The sequence below is a fragment of the Geotrypetes seraphini genome, chromosome 6, assembly GCF_902459505.1.
Source record: "Geotrypetes seraphini chromosome 6, aGeoSer1.1, whole genome shotgun sequence".
Classification (NCBI taxonomy): domain Eukaryota; kingdom Metazoa; phylum Chordata; class Amphibia; order Gymnophiona; family Dermophiidae; genus Geotrypetes; species Geotrypetes seraphini.
In genome coordinates, this window is record NC_047089.1 from 187,937,411 (window position 1) to 187,961,715 (window position 24,305).

The 24,305-nt window shown below is 40.9% G+C and overlaps 1 protein-coding gene across 2 annotated transcripts in view; it reads right to left on the bottom strand.

Moving 5' to 3' along the window:
* Positions 1-24,305, bottom strand: part of AEBP1 (AE binding protein 1) — a 119,060-nt gene that overhangs the window by 71,046 nt on the left and 23,709 nt on the right. For both annotated transcript variants that reach the window (XM_033948756.1, XM_033948757.1), the window contains exons 3-4: positions 8,777-9,184; positions 8,211-8,291 (exon numbers count right to left, since the gene is read on the bottom strand). In XM_033948756.1, coding sequence (XP_033804647.1) covers positions 8,211-8,291; positions 8,777-9,184 — 489 coding nt within the window. The remainder of the gene's footprint in view (positions 1-8,210; positions 8,292-8,776; positions 9,185-24,305) is intronic.

Here is a 24,305-nt window from a genome sequence, read left to right on the forward strand (position 1 = left end):
ATTCCCAGCTTATATTAGGGAAGAAAGGATCCTCAATAGATTCAAATGGCTATATAAAGATGCATTTAAAACTTGAAACTTATTTTTTATTGGATAAAGACATTCCTTCCCTTTCTGTTCTTCCCTTATTTTGTCCTTCTTTAATGAATTTGTAGTTCAACTTGATTTTCCTTTTATACTTGTCTGTTTTGTCCACGTCTTATTGTAATGAATGTAGTCGGTTTTCCCCATATTTTTATATTGTACATTGCTTTGCAGTATGAAATTGCGATTTATCAAATTTTTTTAATTAAACTTGAAACTTGAAAACTGGAAGATTCTGAGTGAAGTCTGTGGTAAACAACATTTAGGGGCCCCTTTTATGAAAATTTAGTGTGAACTAGAGAATGACAAATTTGTCCCCGTCCCCGCAGGAACTCAATTTCCCCCTCCCATCCCCACGAGTTTTGTCACTGCCCCATTCCTGTAAGCTCTGCCTTAAACGCACAAGCTTTGAACACGTGGAGGGGCATAATCAAAAGAAATGTCTAAGTCCATTTTGGCCTAAGTCATAAGGCATTCAAAGTCGGACACAGGAAAAGGTCCATTTTCAAAAAATACATCCAGCATATTTTTTTTTTTTTCAAAAATTGTCCCAACTGTACGTCCAGCCGTCTGATTGTCCTGACCGCTAAGTCGTCCATCTTTATACCCCATTTTTGACCAAAAATTCATCCAATTCAAAAACGTTTAGAAAAAGACCTTTTGGGCATGGGAGGGGCCAGAAAAGTAAGGGACTGGGCACCCAGACATGGCAACAGAGTAGTGGGACACCTTACAGGGCACTGCTGTGAGCTTCACATAAAGGGTGCCACATAAATATCTCACAACAGCTCCCTTATAGGTCATGGTGAGCCCCCCCAAAACACCCCCAGAATCTACTAGATCCACCTATCTATTACCCCAATAGCCCTTATGGCTGCAGGAGCCACTTATATGGCAGTACGAATGGGTTTTGGGATTTTTTTGGGGGGTGCACATGTTTCTCCATGAATGCAGTGATTAGAGTGGCTTATGGGCCTGGGTCCTCCTCTCCATGGTTCACTAACCTACCCCCAAGACCACTTAAGCCACCTCTGTGCAGCTCTACTAGGCTTTCCTATGCCAGGCAGCCAGGTGCTGATGTTCTGGAGGCAGATATGCAAAGTTGTTATTACGTTTTTTATGGGGGTGGAAGTGGGTGGGGAGTCAGTGATCACTGGGGTAGTTTGTTGGGGTCTGTACTTTGTATCTGCAGTGCTTATCTGGTCACTTTGGATACCTTCTTGTGATTTAGACCTGGTTTTAGATGGCCTAAGTTACAACGTCCAAGTTCCGTCTTGGCAATATTGTAAAACTTTTGGTTATACATGCAGTACGACTAAGTCTAGGACAGCCCATATCCCACCCAAATCCCGCCCTCGACACTCCTCCTGAAATACCCCTTTTAGCTCTGGTCGTTCAGCAGCACTGTGAAGGCCTAGGTTGTTTTTACATACATCTAAAACCCGGTTTGATTATCGGCACTTGGACGACTTTTGTTTCTGATTGTCCAAGTGCCGATTTAGGCCGGTTTATAGAAGTTTTTCTGTTTCGATTATGAGCCCCATATGATTTTAAAGTGTTTGAGGCTTGTGCAGATGAGAACAGAACTTGCAGGAATGGGGCAGGGATGGGAAAATGAGTTCCCACAGGGACGGGGAAAAATTTGTCCCGATGTCATTCTCTAGTGTGAACTAAATGCTAAGAAGCCCACTTTATACGTAGGGACTTCCTAGCATTTAGAATGCAGTAATAGAATTAGCACGCGTTAAGCTTTCATAAAAGGGCCCCTTAGTGTTCCTCCATCCTTTTATGATTTCTAAAAGTGCTTTCAGCTGCAAAGCACATTTGCCTGGCTCAGTTTTCCATGTTGGATCTAAACCCTTACATAATGTTCCACAATTTTCCAGCAGTGTGATACAGTCAGTTCTGTCCTCTTGCTAGTGCTGGTGGTTTATCACCAAGGTCCATTCCTGCCATCAGCAAAATCTCCTTGGCTTCTTTGAATAACTGATAAGCCTTCACAGTGCTGTCGGCTCCACTCAGAAAGTCATTCGCATAAGAAAATTAATTCAGGATTTGAGGACAGATCTTGTCATGTGAGGGGGGCAGGAGGGAAGCAATTTGTTCAATAAAGAGACAACAGCACTGTCCATTGTATCCTCCCTTTGCTGTATGTCAACAGCATCTATTTCAGGAGTTTCTCTTGCACCTCCACATCAAGTTAGGGCCCATCAGCTCTCTCAGTTTTCTGTGAGAGTTTAGTGGTAGAGGTTCTGACTGAGCAATGTTTCCTTCTGGACAGTTCCATACATAGAAGAGAAAGGGGTGGGGCACTGCAGGGCCTGTCAAAGTGCAAGGATTGGTAGGCCCCATCAGTGGCTTAGTAAGGGGAAGGGGGACAGACCGTACTGGGTGCCATCTTGGTGGGGGCGCCAGCACCTTTCCTGCTCTGTAACACCCCCCCCCCCCCGCTACCTCTTCAGTTCTTCACTAGTACGAGCAGCATCTCTAAGGTAACCATACGTCCTTTTTTGAATGGGACCGTCCCGTTTTCACACCCCCTGTCCCGTTGTCCCCACACATAGCTTCGGGACGCCGAAATGTCCTGTTTTCAGGGACAGCGTCCCGAAGGTGTGCGCGGGGACAACGGGACAGGCGACCGCTTCCTGTCCCTCCCTGCACGCAAAAAAAAAGCCTCTTTTTCTGGCCTCTTGCAGTGCTGGAGGGAGGGAAAGAAGGGCTGAGTGACGAACGGTCTTCAATCCTTTTCAGTGCTGATTGGTCAGAACAGTTCCTGGGGCGGGGAGAGTCATAGAAGGGTCCGCCCTCTAGCTCTGATTGGGGGAGAAGAGAAAAGAAGGCGTCACTCTCAGCTCCTTCTGCTACTCATAGCTAGGGTGGGAGGAGGAACCAGGGCTGGACATGCAGCTGGGAAGATGGGTGCCCGATTTAACCCCCCACCCCCACCCCGTCTGCCGCCGCTGTTCTCGTTCTTAAGCATCTCCAACCTGCAGCTTGTGCAGGCCTTGCCTGAAGTCACTTGCTTGTCACAGGACCAGGAAGTGACATCAGAGGGAGAGCAGGCAGCAGGTTGGAGATGCTGCTCGCGCCTGCAAAGAGTTAAAGAGGTATAGGGGAAGGGAAGATGTGCATATGGCAGGGGGGGAGGTGGGGCACCACTGTCACCACAGAAGAGAGCAGGTGGGGCACCACTGTCTCAAGCACCTCCTATGCCACTAGATCCCATGCTTCCAAGCCCTGGTCCTTGCTTGGGGAGCCGGCTGCTGAAGAAGAGACGATGGCAGCAACTTAGACTGAGGCATGGCAGTGATGTTAATGCTCCAACATCAACCAGAATATGCTGCCTTCATTGCCTATTCATAAATCTAGACCTGCAACTTGACTATACCGAACAGAAAAAAAAACACCCTCCAAATAATTTGCACCTGCATCTATTTTGATTAGCACACAACACTTCCCCATCCTTAATCATCTTTTCCTAGCCTCCCTTGCAATTTCTGCAGTTTTAACCCAGTGCTTTTTGTTTCTTTTAAATCACCCCAGGCTGCAGGCATTCAGCATGGAACTATGAGCTTTCAGTGCAAAGATTCCCTGCACCCCAGTTACAAGGGTCACTTTGGGAAATAAGAGCAGATGATCCTTTGCTCCTGTTTTGTGCACTGTCAGGCTCTGATGGTTCTGTGGGTGACTCATAGAATTGTAACTGAAGAGGAACACACATGCCTGTCTGCAATACTGAGTTCCTCTTAGCTCACTTTTAAAATATTAGAGCACAAGCATACCTCTGGTTGCCAACTCATGAATATGTTCTTTAGTACTGCCAGATTTTTACTGACACTGAAACTTTTTTTTATGGACACACATTTAACAGTGGCCATTTTGTGCTTAGCTGGATTTACTGTGACATGATCAAACTTTTATGCATAGAGAAAAAGTCCCTTTTAAAGGCTTTTTTTTATTTTTTTTTTTGCCAGCTGCTTTTTAAGCCTTTAAATAAATAAAAAAAAGCAGCTGGCAAAAAAAAACACAGAAAAGAGAGAAATAGTCCCTAACTTTCGAGTAGCCTCCCAGAGTCTGAGCCCATGACACCAGAGACATAGGCCCTATTTCTCATGATATGCACTTTTTTCACGGCCTCCATGAAGAGCGTGATTTAAAAAAAGACAGGTGACAGTTCTACACTAAGGGCAGCTTTACCTGCGCACAGGTCTCCACAGAAAAAAAAATAGTATCTGCACACATTTACGCATATGCTGGAATGCTTTTATGCTTGTAAATAAATATTGGTTTTGCAAAATTTTACACACAGAATAGCATTCCAGCATATGTGCAGAAGTGTGCTGACACACTTTTCTGCTCCAAGATTCACTAGCTGCATTGGTGGAAATGCAATTTGTTTGTTCTTTTTATTAACTGGGTGAAAATACGAAAATAATAATAATAATAATAATAGTTTATTTTTGTATACCGCCACACCATCAGTTCTTGGTGGTTTACACAGTAAATTACAAAGTATTTAAGATACAGAGCCAGATAACAGTGTCTTATAAAAGGAAATAACACAATTCAATAAAAGATACTAACTGACAAAGTACAACCCTAACTTATTCAAAGTATGCACAATACAGATTATGTATACTAAAATAGATAAGCTTCTGTAAACCTTATTCCATAAAAATAATAAAAACCCATTTATCAAATTGATATTGACATCTATTAAGTATTGTATTGTTTAAATAGATAGGTCTTAAAATCTTTCCAAATAAACATTACAGTAATCCAGCATTGAGAGAATTGACGATTAAACCAGTATTTTAAATGATATAAAATAAAAATATTTTCTAATGGTCCGCAACTTCCAAAGAGTAATAAAACATCTTTTGACCAATAAATCTGTATGAGCCTTAAATGATAAAGTAAGATCCAATGTAACTCCTAATATTTTTAAAGTAGGAACTATTGGATAAGTTTGACCGTTTACCGTAAGTATCGTTTCCGTAAGCCTATCATTAGGGCTAAGCAGAAAAATCTTTGATTTATCTGGGTTCAATTTCAATCTGAAACTAGAAGTCCAAAATTCCACTTTTGTAAGAATGAAAGAAATCTGATTTAAAATATCTGGTGTAAATGCAGTTAAAGGAATTAGTATTGAACTATCTTCTGCGTAAATGAAAAATTTTACATGTAAACTATTGAGAAAATGACCCAGTGGAGCTAAATAAATATTGAAGAGAGTTGGCGAAAGGGGTGATCCCTGAGGAACCCCACTTTCGTTTACCTACCAGATGGACAACTGACCAGCACTAACAACCTGATATGACCTATTTTTTAGAAAACCTTGGAACCAATTCCATACCTTTCCTGAGATTCCAATCGAATCCAAACATGATAATAAAATGTCATGGTCAACCAAGTCGAAAGCACTGCTCAAGTCCAGTTGTAAAATTATTGCACTTGAGCCCGCTTTAAACAAGGTATGTATGTGATCAATTAATGAGGCCAGTACTGTCTCTGTACTAAATCCTGATCGAAAACCAGACTGATAATTTTGTAAAATTTCAAATTTATCTAAATAATCCACAAGTTGTACATTGACTAGACCTTCTATTACTTTTGTAAATAATGGAATAGAGGCAACTGGTCTAAAATTAGCTATATTAGTAATAGATTCTTTTGAATCTTTTATAATTGGAGTAATTAAAATCTTGACTATTTCCCTTGGAAACTTTCCCGTTTCTAATACTGACATGATCCATTCAAACAATTTTGATTTTAAAGAAAGCGGTGCAGTTCTCATTAACTTTGAAGGGCAATCATCAAGTTGACAATTTGTTTTGGCATACTTAGAAAATAATTTGCAAAAGGTTGCCCAATCGGGTGAATTAAACTGATTCCAGCACATATTAACCCTTATTTCCTCCTTATCTTGATTTATGAAAAATTCAAGAATTTTTTCATTTCTAGTTAGTTTTAAATGCTTTCTTAAATTAATGATTTTAATTTCAAAATATTGAGCTAAAGCATCTGATGAAGGTGAATTTTCTAACCTAGATCTAGTCTTAAATTCAACATTAAAGAGAGTATTAACTAATTTAAATAGATCTTTACAATTCTTGTTTGGATTTCCCACTTTTTGAGCATAATGTTTGGTTCACTTCTCCTTAATCATGTTTTTATAATTCCTTATCCCTAGCCTCCAGGTGTTCTTATCTTCAACTTTACCTGATCTTCTGCATATTCTCTCTTTTTTCCTCACTATCTTTTTCTGCTTTAACAGTTCATCGTCAAACCATATATTTGAAGTTCTAGTTCTCTTTATATAGGTTTTATAAGGTGCTATTTGATCTAATATTAATTTCCTACGGTCATTCCAATCCAATAAAAAATTATTATTCTCTTGGTCAGTAGTCATCATTAAATCATAATGAGACCAAAATTCAACCTGATTAATTTGTCCTCTACTAGTAATAGTCGAGACTTTCTTAGAACGATTTTGGTTTTTCACTGAGTTTTCATGCCATTCAATTTTGAAATTACAAATATAATGGTCAGACCAATTAGATTCTGTCCAAGTATCCTGAAGACAACCTAATAGCCACCAAAGCAGCTAAACTGGACAGACAAATCACCATTCTGTTGTCATCGACCACAGACTACAAAACCTTCAAGAAAGATACTAAAACCCTACTCTTCAAAAAATACATAAAACCTGTCTAATATAACCAGTTCCTACCTAAACCTTACCTATCCACTCTACACCCTTAATACTAAATTGCCTCCATTTATCCAACACTAAAAATCTCGACAACTCTTTGGTAATTCTTATTACCCAACACTTATCACCTTAAGATCTTGACAACTCTTTGGCAATTCTTATGTAACTCTTATGACATCTCTTATGCTATTCCTGTAAACTTTTATATAATCTCTGAAAACTTTTATGTAATCTGCCTTGAACCGCAAGGTATTGGCGGAAGAGAAATCACTAATGTAATGTAATGTAAGATATACTATTTTGGGCTCAATCTCTTCCTTTGATGAAAAACTCTATACAGTGCTGGTCAGTGATTTGGTAGAAGCGTATCCTTTTAGCTAAACATTTCCTCTGTTTAGGAACTTTGCCTTGGTAAATAACTGTCCTTAATAATTCAGGAGGAATGTTAGCATGACGCATTTAGCCCACAGAATCCAGGCTGGTGACCCAGGCAAATCAGCTCTGGGTCCATTCCTTCTCCAGTCCCTGCTTCTCCAATCCTGGCTTGCTTGTCACTGCTCTTCCTTCTTTTCCTTAAGGCCAGCACAGTCAACATCTTCACAATGTGGGGTCACAGGGCCAGAACTTTCTGATTTTAATCTTGTGATACAAGAGATCAGCATCAGGTAGTGGCTGCCCCCCCCCCCTCCCCGAATCATGTTTTCTGAATGTGCTCACAGTGCCAGTCTTAAGGGAGAAGAGCAATGGGATGCTGCCACAAAAGCTTCTGCTGCCCTACCTGGACAACTTAATTCTCTCTTCAGCTGTGAGGGCATGAGGAGACCCAGCAGCCCTGCAACCAGCTCTACTCAATGTTTTAATGCCCACTAAATTCTTGTCCCCTAAGCAGCGCCTAGATCACATAGTGATAGAGCCAGTACTTCCCAGAATCCTTCCTTTCATCTTCCTTTATCCCATCCTCAGAACATATTACAGTCATAGTGGTGAGAGTACAGGCAATTTAAGTTCCACACTTAGGGTAGGATGCATCAAGGTCTCTTCCCATAAATGCCGAATATGAAAGAAACCTTAGTGAATTGCCTTTGGGTGGTACTTATCTGGTCACTGCAGGGTTGCATGCATCTGCTTAGGTGATCCTGCCTAGAATCCGCTTGAGGTTACCAGAGGAGACCAGGTCACTAATTAAGCTAATCCTTGATTTACCCTATTGCACTTAGGAGCTTGTAGTTCTGAATTCTCTAAAGAAATCAGGTTCATAAGATCATGTGCAGAATGGGGCTTAAAATCAGGCCAGCCTCAGTCAGTTGCTGTTAATGTAGACCCATCAGATAAATTCAAGGGCAGGTTTCATAATATTGTTCTTGGGAAGAGGTCTTTTGCACCACCATTAAATCACAAAAAACAAACTTACGATCTGTTTCCTCCACCCAAGTGTCTTCTCTGTCTGGTTCTCTTGGCCTCCAAGGTTCTTCTATGTGATCAACATTGTAAACTGTTAACAAAAGAGAGAAAGAGGAAAATCTCTAAATCAAAAAGGAAAAGTTAATTTCAAGGAAAGGCCTTCATTATAGGTGGTACTAAATGCTGGGATCTTAGGAAAGTTTAATCAAAAAGGCCATCAAACCTGAGAGACCTCTGTGGCTTCATGGAAGAACATCTTGTGATAATAGATCAGATGAATTCTATCAAATGCAATATTAATGACAAGTTCCAGCTTAACAACACTAGAAATGGAAGTTCCTTATCATACGTAGCATGGGTCAAGCTTCTCCTAAAACTCAGCTGCTATTCTAGACAAGTCCAGGTAAAAGGGCAACTCATCACCAACTTTTACTTATGTCATATCTAGACACAAACATAACAAGACCCTAGTTTTAATCTCAAGCTCAACAAATTTTTGGATAACATGAAAAAACAATCAAAAGAGTTAAAAATGCAGTTATGAAATGTACTATATATTAATGGTAAAAACCTCACCTTTGTCCCGCTCCTCATATGGCTGGTACCTCTTCTCATCCTCATAGTGTGGCTTAGTTCTGGGAACACCTGGTATCTGGTGTACTTTCTCCTCAGCTGGTGGAGGGTCTAGAGGTCTCTCAGGCAACTGATAGCGATCCCCCTCCTCATAAGGCAGCACAGATTCTTCTGATGGCCTCTCAGCCTTTTTCTTCCCCGGCTTTTTAGTAGGTTTGGGAAGTTTCACTTTGGGTTTTTTGGTCGCCTTTGGTCGTTTTTCTTTGGGTTTTTTTGTGGGCTTAGGTGGCCTTTCTTTCTCTTTTTTGGGAGGTTTTGGGAGTTTCTCCTTTGGTTTTTTGGTTGGTTTTGGTGGCTTCTCCTTTTTTTCTTTCTTTGGCTTCACTTGACTCCTTTCTGATGCTGATGTTTCTATGGAGATAAGAAACTTTTACAACAAAATAATCATATTCATATCCAAAGGTAAAGGAACACACTTCTGAAACTTGTCTTCCATCAGCTCCTTTAACAAGTCTGGGGAGAAAATTCTCTGGATTCAGAATAAGTAATTGCCCCATCCTAGCTAGCAAGAGCATTGCTATAAACTACTGTGCCAGTATCAATATTCCTTTTTATCACTCCCTTTCATGTCTTTAACAAATCCTCAAGACCATAAACATAAGTCTATCTAGCACACTCTATATCAATATCCCATACGCAATTTCTGCAGTTTGAACAAGTAGAACAGTTCAGCAAAAAAAGCCTCAAGGCTACCGCCACTCAGATAGTGACAGTGATCAAAGAAAACACAGGTAGCCTTGCCCATGGAAAACACATAAGACATGCACCTTGTCCACTGAAAATAACAAATAATCCCCTCCAGTTTTAGGGATTTAAATTCAAGCATAAATAAAACTATGAGTCATTTATTTGCTTCTGTTACAACTATAAATTGTATACACCGATTATGCAGGGGCGAAGTCAGACACACAATTTTGGATGGGCCTGGACACCAGTTGGGTAGGCAGAATATCCCATCTCTCCAGTGGCGTGTGGTCAGTGTCTTCAGGGGATTCAGCCAACCCACTTGAGGCCCTGAGGGCACTGCTCTGAATTTGATTGGTTGAGCAGGCAGAAACTGTTCAGCCAATCAAATTCAGATTAGTACTGTCAGGGCCTTCACGGGGTTGGGTGAATCCCCAATCCTAGAGTCCTGCTTTTATTTGGTTACCTTTTGCTTGATGCCTACTTTTCGAACAGCTGATCTTTACTGGCAGCGAGCAGTCTGATTGATACATGCTGCTCGTGTTGGTCCCACAGCCTTCCTTCTGATGCAACTTCCTATTTCTGCAAAGGCAGAGTGCATAAAAAGGAAGGCTGTGGGGTTGTCACACTGCTCATTGCTGATGAAGATCAGTCTTTTAAAGTTATATGGGAGGAGACCCAATATAGTATTCACCATTAGCCAAGGAAAGCCATTCCTAATGATGAGGGAAGCTCAAGAATAGACTAGAAGGCATGAGAGATCAGGGAAAAGGTACATTAGCATAGCTAGGTCTAGCAGGTAGTGTACAGGAAGGAGAAGGACTTATGCAACTTAGTAGGCTGCGGTGGACTAGAAATAAGATTTCATTCTAAGAGCTAGGATAGCAAAAAGTGAGGTATATTGGCAGGGGTGCAGTGATCAATTTTGGTAATATACATTTTCAGGTTCAACTCTGCCTCAGTATAGGGAGAATTTGTATGTGTGTGGGGAGTCCGAGTTGGAGTCAAAGAACAAGTTGAAGGTTTGGTGTACTGAATCCATAGCCCTGGTAAGAAGTCTCAGGTTTAGAATTCTAGCACAGCCTCTCCCTACCACACTCACATACAGACATACACATTCACAGGAGACTAAGGGATCCTTTTACTAATCTTCAGTAAGCACTAACACATGCTTCCCGCAGGTTAAAATGCAATACTGTAGGGCATACTCAGGAATTCCGCAGAAGATTTTGCATGAGTGCATGCTACCCATGTGCTAAAAAATAGTTTTTTACTTTTTAGCATTGTGGGCGGGTCTGGGGGCAGAGAATAGGTGTGCTTACCATAGCTTAGTAAAAGGACCCCTAAGTTTGGTAAGTAGGGTTGCGGAAGAAGGGGGCAAAGAGAAAATGCCTGGGCCCACCCAGAAGTTGCCTTTTGTCTATGCCACTGATTCCAAGTTTATTATTTCTTTGATATACCGGCTATCAAAAAAGTATCTAGACGGTTTACAATTAATAAAAAGCATTCCAACAAAAAATACAGTATAAGCAATTAAAATTTACAAAAAAAAGAGCAATTAAAATTTGAAAAAAAAAGGTTAGCACAACAACATTGGTTAGCACAACTACATTGTCGCATGCTAATTAGTGTATGGTTAGCATGTGAGCCCTTAGTGCCTATGAAATAGATGTCAGTATGTTCATGCACTAATGGCCCTGTGCTTATGAGAAATTAATGCATTGCCATTATTACCAATAGCAAAATAGATAATTTCCTGGCAGCATTAAAAGTGGCCTTAGCATTCTGGAAAGACCTGTGCTGGGGATAAGGCCACTTTTTAGCTACATATTCCGATTCTATGGTCAGGTTAAAACACTGTTGGTGATGTATAGTCCATTCTCGTTATTCTCATATCCCCAGTTCGTGATTTCACTTATCTGCAGTTGCGTGCATTGTGACCGCTATTTGTCATTCGTGCTATGTATTCATGGACATCCAACCTTAGAAAAAAGCTTTGCTTCCTTTCACGTTCACTTCGCAGTTTTGGCTTTGCTTCCAGAAACGGTTGTCAAGAGCATGAATTACAAGCATAAGAGAGTGACGCAGATCATGTATCTGAGTGACAAAATATGTGTTGTATACAGGCAAGTCTGTTTCTGCTGTCAGTCGTGAGTTCAATGTGAATGAATCCATAATCCGATCCATCTGGTAATAAGAGGAAGATATTCATTGGTCTGTTCATGAAGCTGTACCGGAAAGTTCCAAAACAATATCTGTGGTTTGTGATCAGTCAATGGAAAAGCAGCTAAATTTGTGGATAATGCAAATGGTGAATGAGAGAAAAAAAAAGCAGCACAGTGGACAGCATTGTTGTCAGGATGAAAGGCAGAGACTTTTACAAACACAACACCCAGGGCAGGAAAACATGAAACCTATTTCTGAGAGTTCAAGTTGGCTAACCCATTTTAAAAAGTGATATGCACTAAAAAAAAAAGTAAGCCTTTCCAGGGGGCAGGTTCAGCTGACAATGAAGCTGCTGAAGAATTTAAAACGTACCTGCTAAGTGTAATTGAAGAAAAGGGGTATGTGGATGAGACTGACTTGTTTTACAAGCAGATTGGGAAATGGACATATATAATGAAAATGGCAACAAACCCCCCAGGATTCAAGGCATTTAAAGATCGCAGAACCCTGCTACTTATGCCAATTCCAAGGGTGATTTCAAATGCAAGCCTCTTATGGTCTATAGAGCCCCAAATCCTCATACACATAAAAGAACCTGAACTGCATGCCAGTCCACTGGAGATGGCACCACAAAGCTTGGATGACGTCTGCGTTATTCTGGAATTGGTTCAACAACTGTTTCATTCCAGAAGTTGAACGTTATCACCACCATAAAAACCCTGCATTTAAGATATTGCTGATTTTGGATAATGCGCCAGTATACTGTCAGCAAGACTTGGAAAATGCACACTCTGATGTTGAAGTTCTCTTCATGCCTCCTAACACAACATTCTTCGTCTATCCCCTTGATCAGGGAATAATGAAGGCTTTCAAGAGCTACCACAAGTGAGAGTTGTACAGCAAGGTCTATGAAGCTTTAGATGCCGACCAGGAAACCACCATGTATGATTACTGGAAGAGAGTGACAATACACAATATAATAGACTATGTTGGCATAGCCTGGGATGACTTCACACTGGCTACTTTGAACAATTTTTGGAAACAAGTTTGGCCAGATCTGTGCAACAAACTTTGAGGGCTTTGAAGATGTTGCAGAGAACATGAATAGAAATGTAGAAACCATTATGCACTGTGCTCGAAAAATCAGTGGAGAAGGTTTCGAGAACATAACAAGTGAAGACATGGAAGTGAGTGCCATAGAGCCAGCAATGAAGACCTGGATGAGATGGTGCAACAAGGCATCAGAGACAGTGATGATGGAGAGGCATCAAGCATTCCAAAAATTGTGCCTCTCACTTCAGCAAAAATAGAAAATTGGGCATCAGTGTTGGAAAAACTGTTCAGTGACATGGAGGAATGCAGTCCCATGCTGAAGTGCAGTCTAAAATTCATGCATGTGACATGCTCTGTGTGTTGCCCCTTACACTGAGACACTTAAGGACTTGAGAAGGAAAGCCAAGCAGACAAAGCTGATACAGTTGTTTTCAGTCAACAAGTGGCAAGATTCACGCACCAGAGATTGATGTGACAGAAGTGAATTTGCCAGCCTCAACTCATGCACCAGAGGCTGATCAGGCTGGTCGATCTACCGGTGCCATCTCCATCTTCTGCAGATACTGTCATTCTTGAGTTGCACGTCTGTCCTCCAGAGGTTGATGTGTCAGAAGTCGACCTGAATGCCTCGACTCATGCACTAGAGGTTGAAGTCGTCCTATCAGCATCAACATCTTCGTCTTCAACTACCATTCTGGAGCTGCAAGCCTCTCCCTCTCCAGTGGCTGATTTGACAGAAGTTCACCTTGGTTGATACAGTACAGCATACTGTACACCTGTACTGTATTTCTGTAAAGCTGGTTTTTGTCAAGCAATGTTTTCATAATGGTAGTGTACCATCTCATTATATATGTCCCTTTCCCAGTCTGCCCTGTAGCATCTTACAGTATGGTACCTCGGAACCGTTTTGTTCTAATGATGAGCACACTAAGGGCCCCTTTTAAAAAGCCCAATAGCATGTCCCAGAGCAGCTAATGCACCAAAGCCCATTCAATTCCTGTTGGCTTTGGGGCATGTGTCACAGGAGAATCACTACCGTGGCTTTGTAAAAGGGGGCCCTAATTGCTTACTGTGGTGGTGCGATACTGTACAAGCAGGCAAAAAAAAAAAAAAAAAGAGCCCCTTGTCTTGAGATAAAGACGCAACAAAAAGAAGCAAAGGGGATATCTGAATCAACCAAAACAAGTCTTTATTAAAATGAACAAATGTTTAAAAAGTCCCAACAAGGATCCCAGTTTCGACATTTGAAACAACGCCTTCTTCAGGGGACACTTGGTTTAGCAATATATCTATATAAATCACTGTTTTCAAACACCAAAACTGGGATCCCTTGTTGAGACTTTTTAAATGGTGGCTTTTGTCAAATGCTGTCTCATGTAGGAACTTACAGTAACTCTATTTTTTCCATAGGATCCATTATTCACTTTACATCGTTTCGAGGCACAAAATGTACTGCTGGAACCTAACCTCTTTTTCTATAGATGCAGCATTTTGTTATTCGCGATTTCACGGTTTGTGAACTTTTCTGGGATCCATACTATTGCAAGTTATGAGAACAGACCGTAACTTTTCTTTGGGATCGCTTGATCAGAAATACCATATAGGACATCTCCCGACAGCATCTTCTGAGAAGCACTGAGTACAGAGTGTGTACAGTCAGCAGTGTCTGCTTGAAAGGCTGCCAATGAAACCAGTCATTTTGTGGTGTGAAAGGCAGGAACCAACCTGGAAATGAGAAGATGGTTTGGGTAATGTGGTGAGTAATGGTGATTTTAAAGCCATGGCTCCCACCCCCAGCTAAAGGCTCATTCTAGCATCTGTGATGGATGACTTGGCTGCAGAAGCAATGTGGTGAGTTAATACAGTGTGGTGCGAAATCCAGTCACTTGCTCGCATAGCCCACTATGCTTTCCATATCCGCAAGGTTTTTGTAAGGGTGCTATTTCCGAGTATTGGGAGGGAATGGCTAAGGAGCTCGTTTGACTGCATTTACACGCTATTTGTGCTGATCTTCAACACCCACATTGTTCTCTGTGCTTAAGCCCGGCGGGGAAGGGAAGTGCCATTCAACCTCAGCGGGCTGACAGAACCCCAGCACCGATGAAAGTTAGTATTCCTTCTTGGCACTCTCCCCTTGGAACGCTGCTTCGATCTGGTAGGGGAGAGTAGTGACGCTCTGCCTCAGCTGGCTTGTAATAACACTCCAGCACTGGGCAGCACTCAATGGGAAATAGAGGCAGTTCCCGGAGTTGCAGAGGTTAAACACCTTCTCCTTCGGTATCAGCTTCAATGCCATGTCCTTTCCTGCTCTGCTTCGGTGCAGGCGGGGGAAGGAAGCCCTGCACGGCCAACGCTACTAAAAAGTACTAGTTTAGCCACGACGGCTCTACAGGAAAAGCCCTGTAAGTGCATGGAGCTCAGTCAAGAGCATCAAGAAAGCGCCGAAAGGCAGAGGCTGGGACAGGCTCGCCTCACGGCAGACCACCAGCTCGATCCCAGGATCCAACTACGAGCTTTTTAACTGCAGCAACTTTAATATACGCTATTGGAGCTGGAATTACCACGGCTGCTGGCACCAGACTTGCCCTCCAGTGGATCCTCGTTAGTTAAGCTCCATGCACTTACAGCCCCTGTTGCCACCGATTTTGTAGGTAGTAAAGGCTCATGTGCTGATCACATGGTTAGTGCAATGTAGCTGTGCTAACCGATTAGCACAGAACACACATTCTCTCCACCCCCAGGCCCGCCCCAGTGTGACAAAATAGCATCTACTTTTTAGCACATGGGAAGCATGTACCAGTTACAAAATTACTGCAGGACGCCTGAGCGCACTTTGTGCTGAGGCCTTTTTTACAGTGGTAAGCACATGTTAGTGCTTACCATAGCTTAGTAAAAGGACCCCTAAGTTTGGTAAGTAGGGTTGCGGAAGAAGGGGGCAAAGAGAAAATGCCTGGGCCCACCCAGAAGTTGCCTTTTGTCTATGCCACTGATTCCAAGTTTATTATTTCTTTGATATACTGGCTATCAAAAAAGTATCTAGACAGTTTACAATTAATAAAAAGCATTCCAACAAAAAATACAGTATAAGCAATTAAAATTTACAAAAAAAAGAACAATTAAAATTTGAAAAAAAAGGAGGGGATTACAAGACCAAAGGGGACTAACATGACACGAAGGAAGGAACAAGAGGTAGTAAAAAAAATACATCGAGATTAAAAAAAAAAAAACAGTGGAGGGGGGAAGGAGTAGACATTTGGGAGGGTTTCGCTTTAAGAAAAGCGTTTAAGTGAAGAGCCAGAAATTGAGTCTTAACCAGAGAGGGGAATAAAGGCTTCCATGTACAGTATGCAGATCCCAGTGGCATCCCTTTTTTACATGGTGCCCCAGGCTCAATTTACCCTATAACCAACTCTGCCCGGGGCAGTGATAGACCAGAAATAGTAGAAAAGCAAAGCAAAGATCTCTTTCTGGAGTCCACCTTTTCATCAACTTCTAAAAAAGGTTCTTGAGAAAGCCGTAGCAAGAGCTGGGAAACTGTGATGTTATCCATTGGTTGGAGCATGACTCAGTATTCAGCCAAGCTCAGTTCTGGGAATGTTGGAATGAATAAACTGGGTCTATGGTTTGGCTACTGGGAAAGCGGCAGAGGGCTGTGTGATGATGTCTGGAGTCTTGGAACAGCCACTCTGAGCACTGGAGTATGGTGGTTTTGTCTAATCAGTGGATGGTGCTGGATCATCATATTTTTCACTCACACAGCATCTATTGTATGACTCAATTTCTGTGCTGTGTAGTAACGTTATGCATTTCGGATAGTACTATTGCAGCCCATGGCCAACTTCATATACTCCTGTCTTTCTGTGGGGAAAAATATATCAGAGCACTGGGGTATTAAAGGGCCATATGAGGTGTCCGTGTTTAGCAAGCATCATCAGGCCAGCCCCACGACCACCCGCTGATGCAAAAACAGAAGCAAAGGATTCAGTGCAGGAAACAAAAGGCCATTTCCTATTTATTGATCCATTTCATTGGAGAGAGATCTCTGGAGATCCTTTCTGGTCTTAGCCTGTATGGTTACAGTAACATCTCTCCCCTGCCGCCGGAGACAAAGCCAGACAAACCTTACATAGTTGTGTGCTCCGCTCCCTCACACTCCTCTTCCAACACAAACAGCCAGCTCATGCCAGGCTTGTCTGCAGCTTCCTGACTCATAAAATATGTGCTGTGTAAGCCTGCAGCACAGACTTAACCCTTTCACAACCTAGATACCCATCTTCTCTGGAAAACCCACTGGTAGAATAAAGTCACTTTACTATTTGTAGAACTAAAGTTAACAATAAACTTTAAGTGAGGCCTTGCTATTGGACAAATATAAATATATTAAATTAGTCCAGTAAGAAGATCTCACCTACAGCTTATGGGTTCTGGCAGGAGGGACTGGGCAGCCCTCCTGCCGATAGTCTTCACGAGAGGGGGACGAGTTCCCTGTCATTAAACTGATCATGGCAGGAAGATTCACTTGCCGCGATCAGCTCAGCAGCAACCCGATTCTCTAACCGGCATCTGTGACATGGACTGCCAGTTAGAGAATCATGGTGTTAGGCGGGCAGACAAATGCGATTCTATACAGGACACCCGTGTGTGATTCTCAAAAGCCGTTTAGGCGGCTTCTGAGACCGAATCCGGCCCAAAATGAATAGGAATGGTGCTCATAGAAGTTACATGATTCACAGTAATAATGTTCATTGGATAGATGACTCACAAATTGAACTTTTTGACAAAATAGCAAACTTTTTATTTTGCCAGAAACCAAATACTGTACTGCTTTCCAACCTGAATAAACATGTGAAAAAAATGAGCCGGTCAATATTATGTATTTGGATTTTCAAAAGTGTTTGACAAAGTACCTCATGAAAGACTTCTGGGATTAAGACCTGAATGGCGTACATTGCGCTAAAAGTAATTAAATTGTCAATATTCTCAATGGAGAAGGTAAATAGTGGAGTTTTTCAGGGGTCTGTGCTGGGACATAAGAATAGCCTTACTGGGTCAGACCAATGGTCCATTTAGCCCAGTATCTCATCTTCATGGAGGCCAATCCAAGTCACAAGTACCTGGCAGAAATCCAAATAGTAGCAGCATTCCATGCCACTGATCCAGGGCAAACAGTGGCTTCTCCCATGTCTGTCTTAACAGCAGACTATGGATTTTTCCTCCAGGAAATTGTCCAAACTTTTTTTTTTTTTTTAACTAGCTACATTAACTGCTCTTACCACATCCTCTGGCAATGCATTGCAGAGCTTAACTATTCTCTGAGTAATGCTGGATGCTATGTTAGGAGTCATCGCCCAGGAAAAGGATCTAAGGGCCTGATTCTATAAATGGCGCCTAACCATGCCTAACTTGTAGGTGCCAGTCCACGCAATTTTCTTGCCTAGTCGCATCTAGGCGTCCTTAGGCATCACTAGGTGTTGTGGAAGTAGGTGCCATTATATTCATGGCACCTATCTCCGATGCCTAGCAATACCTTTTAATTGATTGTTTGGGGTTTTTTTTTCCAATTCTTTATTCATTTTTTCATCTTACACCAAGTGTACAATATTATATCATTTAATTCCTATACATCACTTGAAAATTATTCCATATTATTATTTCAATACATATTTTAAATCCCTCCCGCACCTACCCTCTCTACAAATAATGCAAATCAAACGTATCATACATGTAATATGTTCAAAATAATAATAAAACAATAATGAAACAATATATCCCCCTTCCCCATTATTCTAAATATACTTTAGTGTATAAAGGTGCCTATTCATTACAATATGTAATGTAATATGAAACTCAGATCTCTAGGGGCAAGATATGGATTGATGTACCCTGCTACAATGAGGGTAACATATGGTAATAAAACCTTTAATTTTGAAGATCCGGTAAAATTACAAGAATTCCTGGAGAACTGTGAGCAGCCGATGGCTTCATGAGGCATTTTATAAAGCCAAAACTGATGTTTTATTATTTTGTTTTATGGAAACATAAAATAAGTTTATATTTTTTATTTTTGTATCTGTTTTGAAGACTGAAGTTATTACTAGAATGGATTTAGTTTATTTATGGAACACATTTGAATTAACGGAAAACTGTCTACATGATTGATTGTTTTTTTAAAAAAAGTTTTAAAATTAAAGATCAATGGTGTGATCAATTACAACACCAAATAAGCTTGTTAATTCAATTTGCATGCGGAATTTAGTTAGACGTCACTAGGTGTCCGCAATTAGAGCACCTAGTGGTGACGAATATAGGTGCTGTTTATAGAATCAGGCCCTAAGTGTCATTGTTGAGGATACGTTGAAACCCTCCGCTCAGTATGCAGTGGTGGCTAAGAATGTAAATAGAATGTAGGAATTATCAGGAAAGGAATGGAAAACAAAGACGAGAATGTTATAATGCCCTTTTATCACTCCATGGTGTGGCTACACCTCGAATACTGCGTGCAATTCTGGTCACCGCATCTTAAAAACTATATAGCAGAATTAGAAAAGGTACAGAGAAGGGCAACAAAAATGATGAAAGGGATGGGATGAATTCCCTACAAGTAAAGACAAGCAGCTAGGGCTCTTCAGCCTGGAGAAGAGACGACTCAGGGAAGATATGATAGAGGTCTATAAAATACTGAGTGGAGTGGAATGGGTAGTTGTGAATTGCTTGTTTACTCTTACCAAAAATACTAGGACTAAGGGGCATGCAGTGAAGCTACTAAGTAGTAGATTTAAAATAAACTGGAAAAAATATTTCTTCATTCAACACGTAATTAAACTCTGGAATTTATTGCCAGAGAATGTAGTAAAAGCAGTTAGCTTAGCAGGTTTAAAAAAGGTTTGGCTAACTTCCTATAAGAATAATCCAAAAGGCATTATTAAGATGGACTTGGGGAAAACCACTGCTTATTCCTAGGACAAGCAGTATAAAATATGTTTTACTCTTTGGGATCTTGTCAGGTACTTGTGACCTAGGTTGGCCACAGGATTGATGGACCTTCAGTCTGTCCTAGCATTGCAACTCTTATGTTCTTATCATTCTAACTGTCAAACATAATGGTGGAGATACCATTGTGTGGGGATACTTTAGTGTATCAGGAACAGGATGACTTGCCATCATTGATAGAGACATGAATTTTGTTTTATATCATAAAATTCAAGAAAAGAATGTCAGGCCATCTGTCGATGAGCTGAAGTCAAGCCAAAAGTGGGTCATGTAGCAAGGCAAAGACCTTAAATATTCAAGTAAATATCCTAAAGAATGGCCAAAGGAGATGTTTTTGTTTTGCTCATGCAAGGAAGCCCTCAAATGTTACTGAATTGAAACAGTTTGGTAGGAAAGAATTGGCCAAAATTCCTCAAGAGCAACATAAGAGACCAATTAGTGGTTAGAGGACATGCTTAATTGAAGTTACTGCTACTCAGTGAGATGCCACTAGTGACTGAATAGAAGGAGTCATACATTGATATTTGTTGATCAATAAACAATCAAAATGTATCCTTTTGTCTAACTAGGGGACACTCAAAGAAGATAGATATATGGAAATACATTTCGAACCAAATAGGAGGAAATATTTTTCTCTCAATGAATAGTCAAAACTCTGGAACTCGTTGCCAGAGGATGTGGTAACAGTAGTTAGTGTATCTGGGTTTTAAAAGATTTGGAAAAGTTCATAGCCTCTATTGAGATAGACATGATGGAAGCCGCTTACCTACCCTAGGATTGGAAGCATGGGATGTTGCTACTATTTGGGTTTCTGCCAGATATTTGTGACCTGACTTGGCCACTTTTGGAAGCAAGATACAGGGCTTGATGTCATTGGTGTGACCTGGAATGGCTGTTTCTAGGTTCAATAAGGCTTTAGCTCTAACCATATTTTGAGTATAAAATATGATAAACTACAGATCATCCTAGAGGCTTACAAACTGTTTCTCAATACTGTATTTTTAATTTCCTCCCTTTTCTCCCCTCTGGTGCTCTTTCATAGAAGTTTAAAACACTCCCCCCCCCTTTATAAGTTTCTAAAAGTCAGCATGGTTGAAAATTACATTATCCAGACCACAAGATAACCAACTTCTCTATCAGTTGCATGCAAATTCTCATTTACTGTCTTCTTGATCACTCCAGCAACACAGCTTTGCGATCTCACCACTCTCGCTTGAAAAAAATTAATCATGAAACCACTGCATAGGAGGATTGCCAACTGGAAGATTTGCAGATAGAGATACTAAAAAAACTCCTTAGTAACATAGTAGATGAAGGCAGATAAAGACCCGAATGGTCCATCCAGTCTGCCCAACCTGATTCAATTTAAATTTTTTAATTTTTTTTCTTCTTAGCTATTTCTATGCAAGAATCCAAAGCTCTGCCCAGTACTGTGCTTGGGTTCCAACTGCCGAAATCTCCGTTAAAACCTACTCCAGCCCATCTAAACCCTCCCAGCCATTGAAGCCCTCTCCGGCCCATCCTCCTCCAAAAGGCCATATACAGACACAGACAGTGCAAATCTGCCCAGTACTGGCCTTAGTTCAATATTTTAATATTATTTTCTGATTCTAGATCCTCTGTGTTCATCCCACGCTTCTTTGAACTCAGTCACCGTTTTCCTCCCCACCACCTCTCTTGGGAGCGCATTCCAGGCATCCACCACCCTCTCCGTAAAGTAGAATTTCCTAACATTGCTCTTGAATCTACCATCCCTCAACCTCAAATTATGTCCTCTGCTTTTACCATTTTCCTTTCTCTGGAAAAGATTGCTAGATTGCAAATCCCGCTTGTACTTTCTCATCCATGTTCTCAGTCACACAGTGCCTTCTGAGCAGCTGTACAAAGCCCCTTGCCTTCACCCTGCACCATTCCCTGCAGGAAAGAGCTTATCGCATTATACAGCCCAGTGTATATCTCCTGTACTGTAGTAGTGTCAGTCTTTTCAGATTTATTATGAAATCTTGATCCTTTCTGGGAGGCTTTGATTAATAAATCTAAACGAAGAAACAAATACACCATTCATACATGAATGCTAATGTCTCTTGGCATGGAAACTCTCCTGTTTTTCTAAATTTTTCCCAATATCCAAGTGCATCTGCCTTTTACTTAGTTAACATGCCTCCTCCTGGGTTTATTTATGTATTTTAAAAGTTTCCTTACCGTCTAATTCCTAGGCGGTTTACAAACCACGTACATACATAATAGCTAAAACAGCAGGAATAAAACATCTAAAATTTAAATGCACAGTAATTCCTTAAACAGAACAAATCAGACCCTGTATAAAAACACTGACAATTATGTTTTGAGGAGCTTCCTAAAAGTTCTTCTATCCGCGCAATTTTGGATTAACATTAGCTTTTAGCAAAGCAGAATTTTCAGAACGTAGCAATCTTTTAGGCTGATAAGTAATCATCTTACTCTTAAAATACTCTGGGGTTGTACCATAGAAAAATTGATGACAAATCATTGCACATCACAGTCTTTCCTCCCTTCATTGCAGGGATGCTTGCAGAAATGTTTTCAGGGGGGTGGGCGCAGGGAAACTACAGAAAAACTAAGAATAGCTTGTAATAGCTTGTAATAGCTGTGCATTTATGCCAATATAACCCCTCCCCTTTTTGTTTTTTTTTAAACTAAACAGTAGCGTGGTTTTTAGCGCCGGTAACAGCTCAGATACTCATAGAATTGCTATGAGCGTCAGAGCTTTTAACTCACTGGCCCGCGGTAGAAACCTCTACCGCAGCCTTGTAAAAGCCAGCGGTAGTGAACCTCCCCTGGCTGCTTGCGAAATTATGGGCTCCTTTGACTAAGGTGCGCTAGCGTTTTTAGCGCTCGCAGGATTTTAGTGCGCGCTAAACCCACGCTACGCTTCTAGAACTAACGCCAGCTCAATGCTGGCGTTAAAGTCTAGCGCGCATGGCAATTTAGCGCGCGCTATTAAGCACATTAAGGCCCTAACGCGCCTTTGTAAAAGGAGCCCTTTGTGTTTGTTTTAAAATTCTCTGCTTATTTTCAATCCTGGTTTCTTGTCAGGCCCTTATTTTTATTTTCAGGAGCTTTGCGGCATTATGAACTGCTTTAACATATTGTAGTCTCCCTACATACCTCTTGTTTAATTATATGTCTATATTATGCCTTGTTTTAATCAGTCCTTTGATTGTATTCCCTGTTTTTTAAATTGTAAAAAGCCCAGAACTCTGATAAGCGTTTAATCCAGTGGTTCTTAACCTGGGTTCGACCGAACCCCAGGGGTTCGGTGAGTAAGTCTCGCGGGTTCGGCGGAGGTCAAAACACACCTCCGACTCATATAGCGCTTCGGTCACGTTCAATCATCTATCAGTTATTCAGTGATTTTATCAAGACTGATCGTGTACTCGGTTTCTTGATCTATCAATCAACAGCAGAAGTCACACTAATTTGCAGTAAATTTCATTATTATGTTATTATTATTCGAAATATAGGAGAACTTTTTTGTTTTCAAAATTGATATTATTTTTTCCCTCACTGTATACCTATGTTTTGAATTTGTAAAAATCATATTTTATTTTTTCAATAAAGAAGGGTTCGGTGAACAGGCATATGAAACTGGTGGGGTTCAGTATCTCCAACAAGGTAAAGAACCACTGGTTTAATCAAACTAATTTGGAAACTTGGAACTTAGGAAGTCGCAATTACAGACACGCATTTCCCTCCCTTTTACAAAACCACACAAGAGGTTTTTAGAGCAGGCTGGTGTGACGAATGCTCTGGACTGCTCTAATGCTCGTAGAGTTCCTCTGAGTGTCGGAGCAGAGCATTCAGCGCGCTGGCTGGCACTAAAAATCTCTTGTGTGGTTTTGTAAACCCAGAAATTCAGTGGCATTTTCCATGTTATTTTCAAGTCATTTTTACCCCTAAATAACAGGAAAATCTCAAAACTATTGGGGCTTTTTCCCTGCATCAAAAATAGTCCATATTCTTCACAAAAAATGCACATATTATCAACATTGCCTCTGAAACAAACAAAAAATTAAACAAAAATAACTAAACAAACATCCCTGTAAACAACATGGGAAATTAAACAAAAGGAAAATTGGGGGGGTTGCAGACCCCCTAGTTGTGGTCACCCCAGCAAGCATTCCCGCAGGTCCTGAGTGGGGTCTGGTTGCAGTGTATGTCAACATAGACCTTTAAAGATCAGGGACCCCACTTGTGGAATTATCTCTCCCCTGATTTATGAGTCTGAGAGGCATTATCTTACCTTTAGGCAAACAGTAAAGATTTGTTCTCTTAGGCTTCCGTGGCTGGTGTCATGCTTGTTGCAGTTGGGCTTCACAGCAAAACCCGGAAAATTACAACAAGCAGTAAAGATTTGGTTCTTTGGTTTTTTGAGTGTTAGTTGAATGATTTACAGTAGACTTGATAGGATGTGTGATGGTAGACTAGTGTTATTATGTAAATTGGAATTGCATATGTCTATTAAGGACCAGTGGGAATTTTATTGGGATGGATGGAAGAGATAGGAAGGGAGCAGAGGGTAGAAATTAATGTGTGTAGG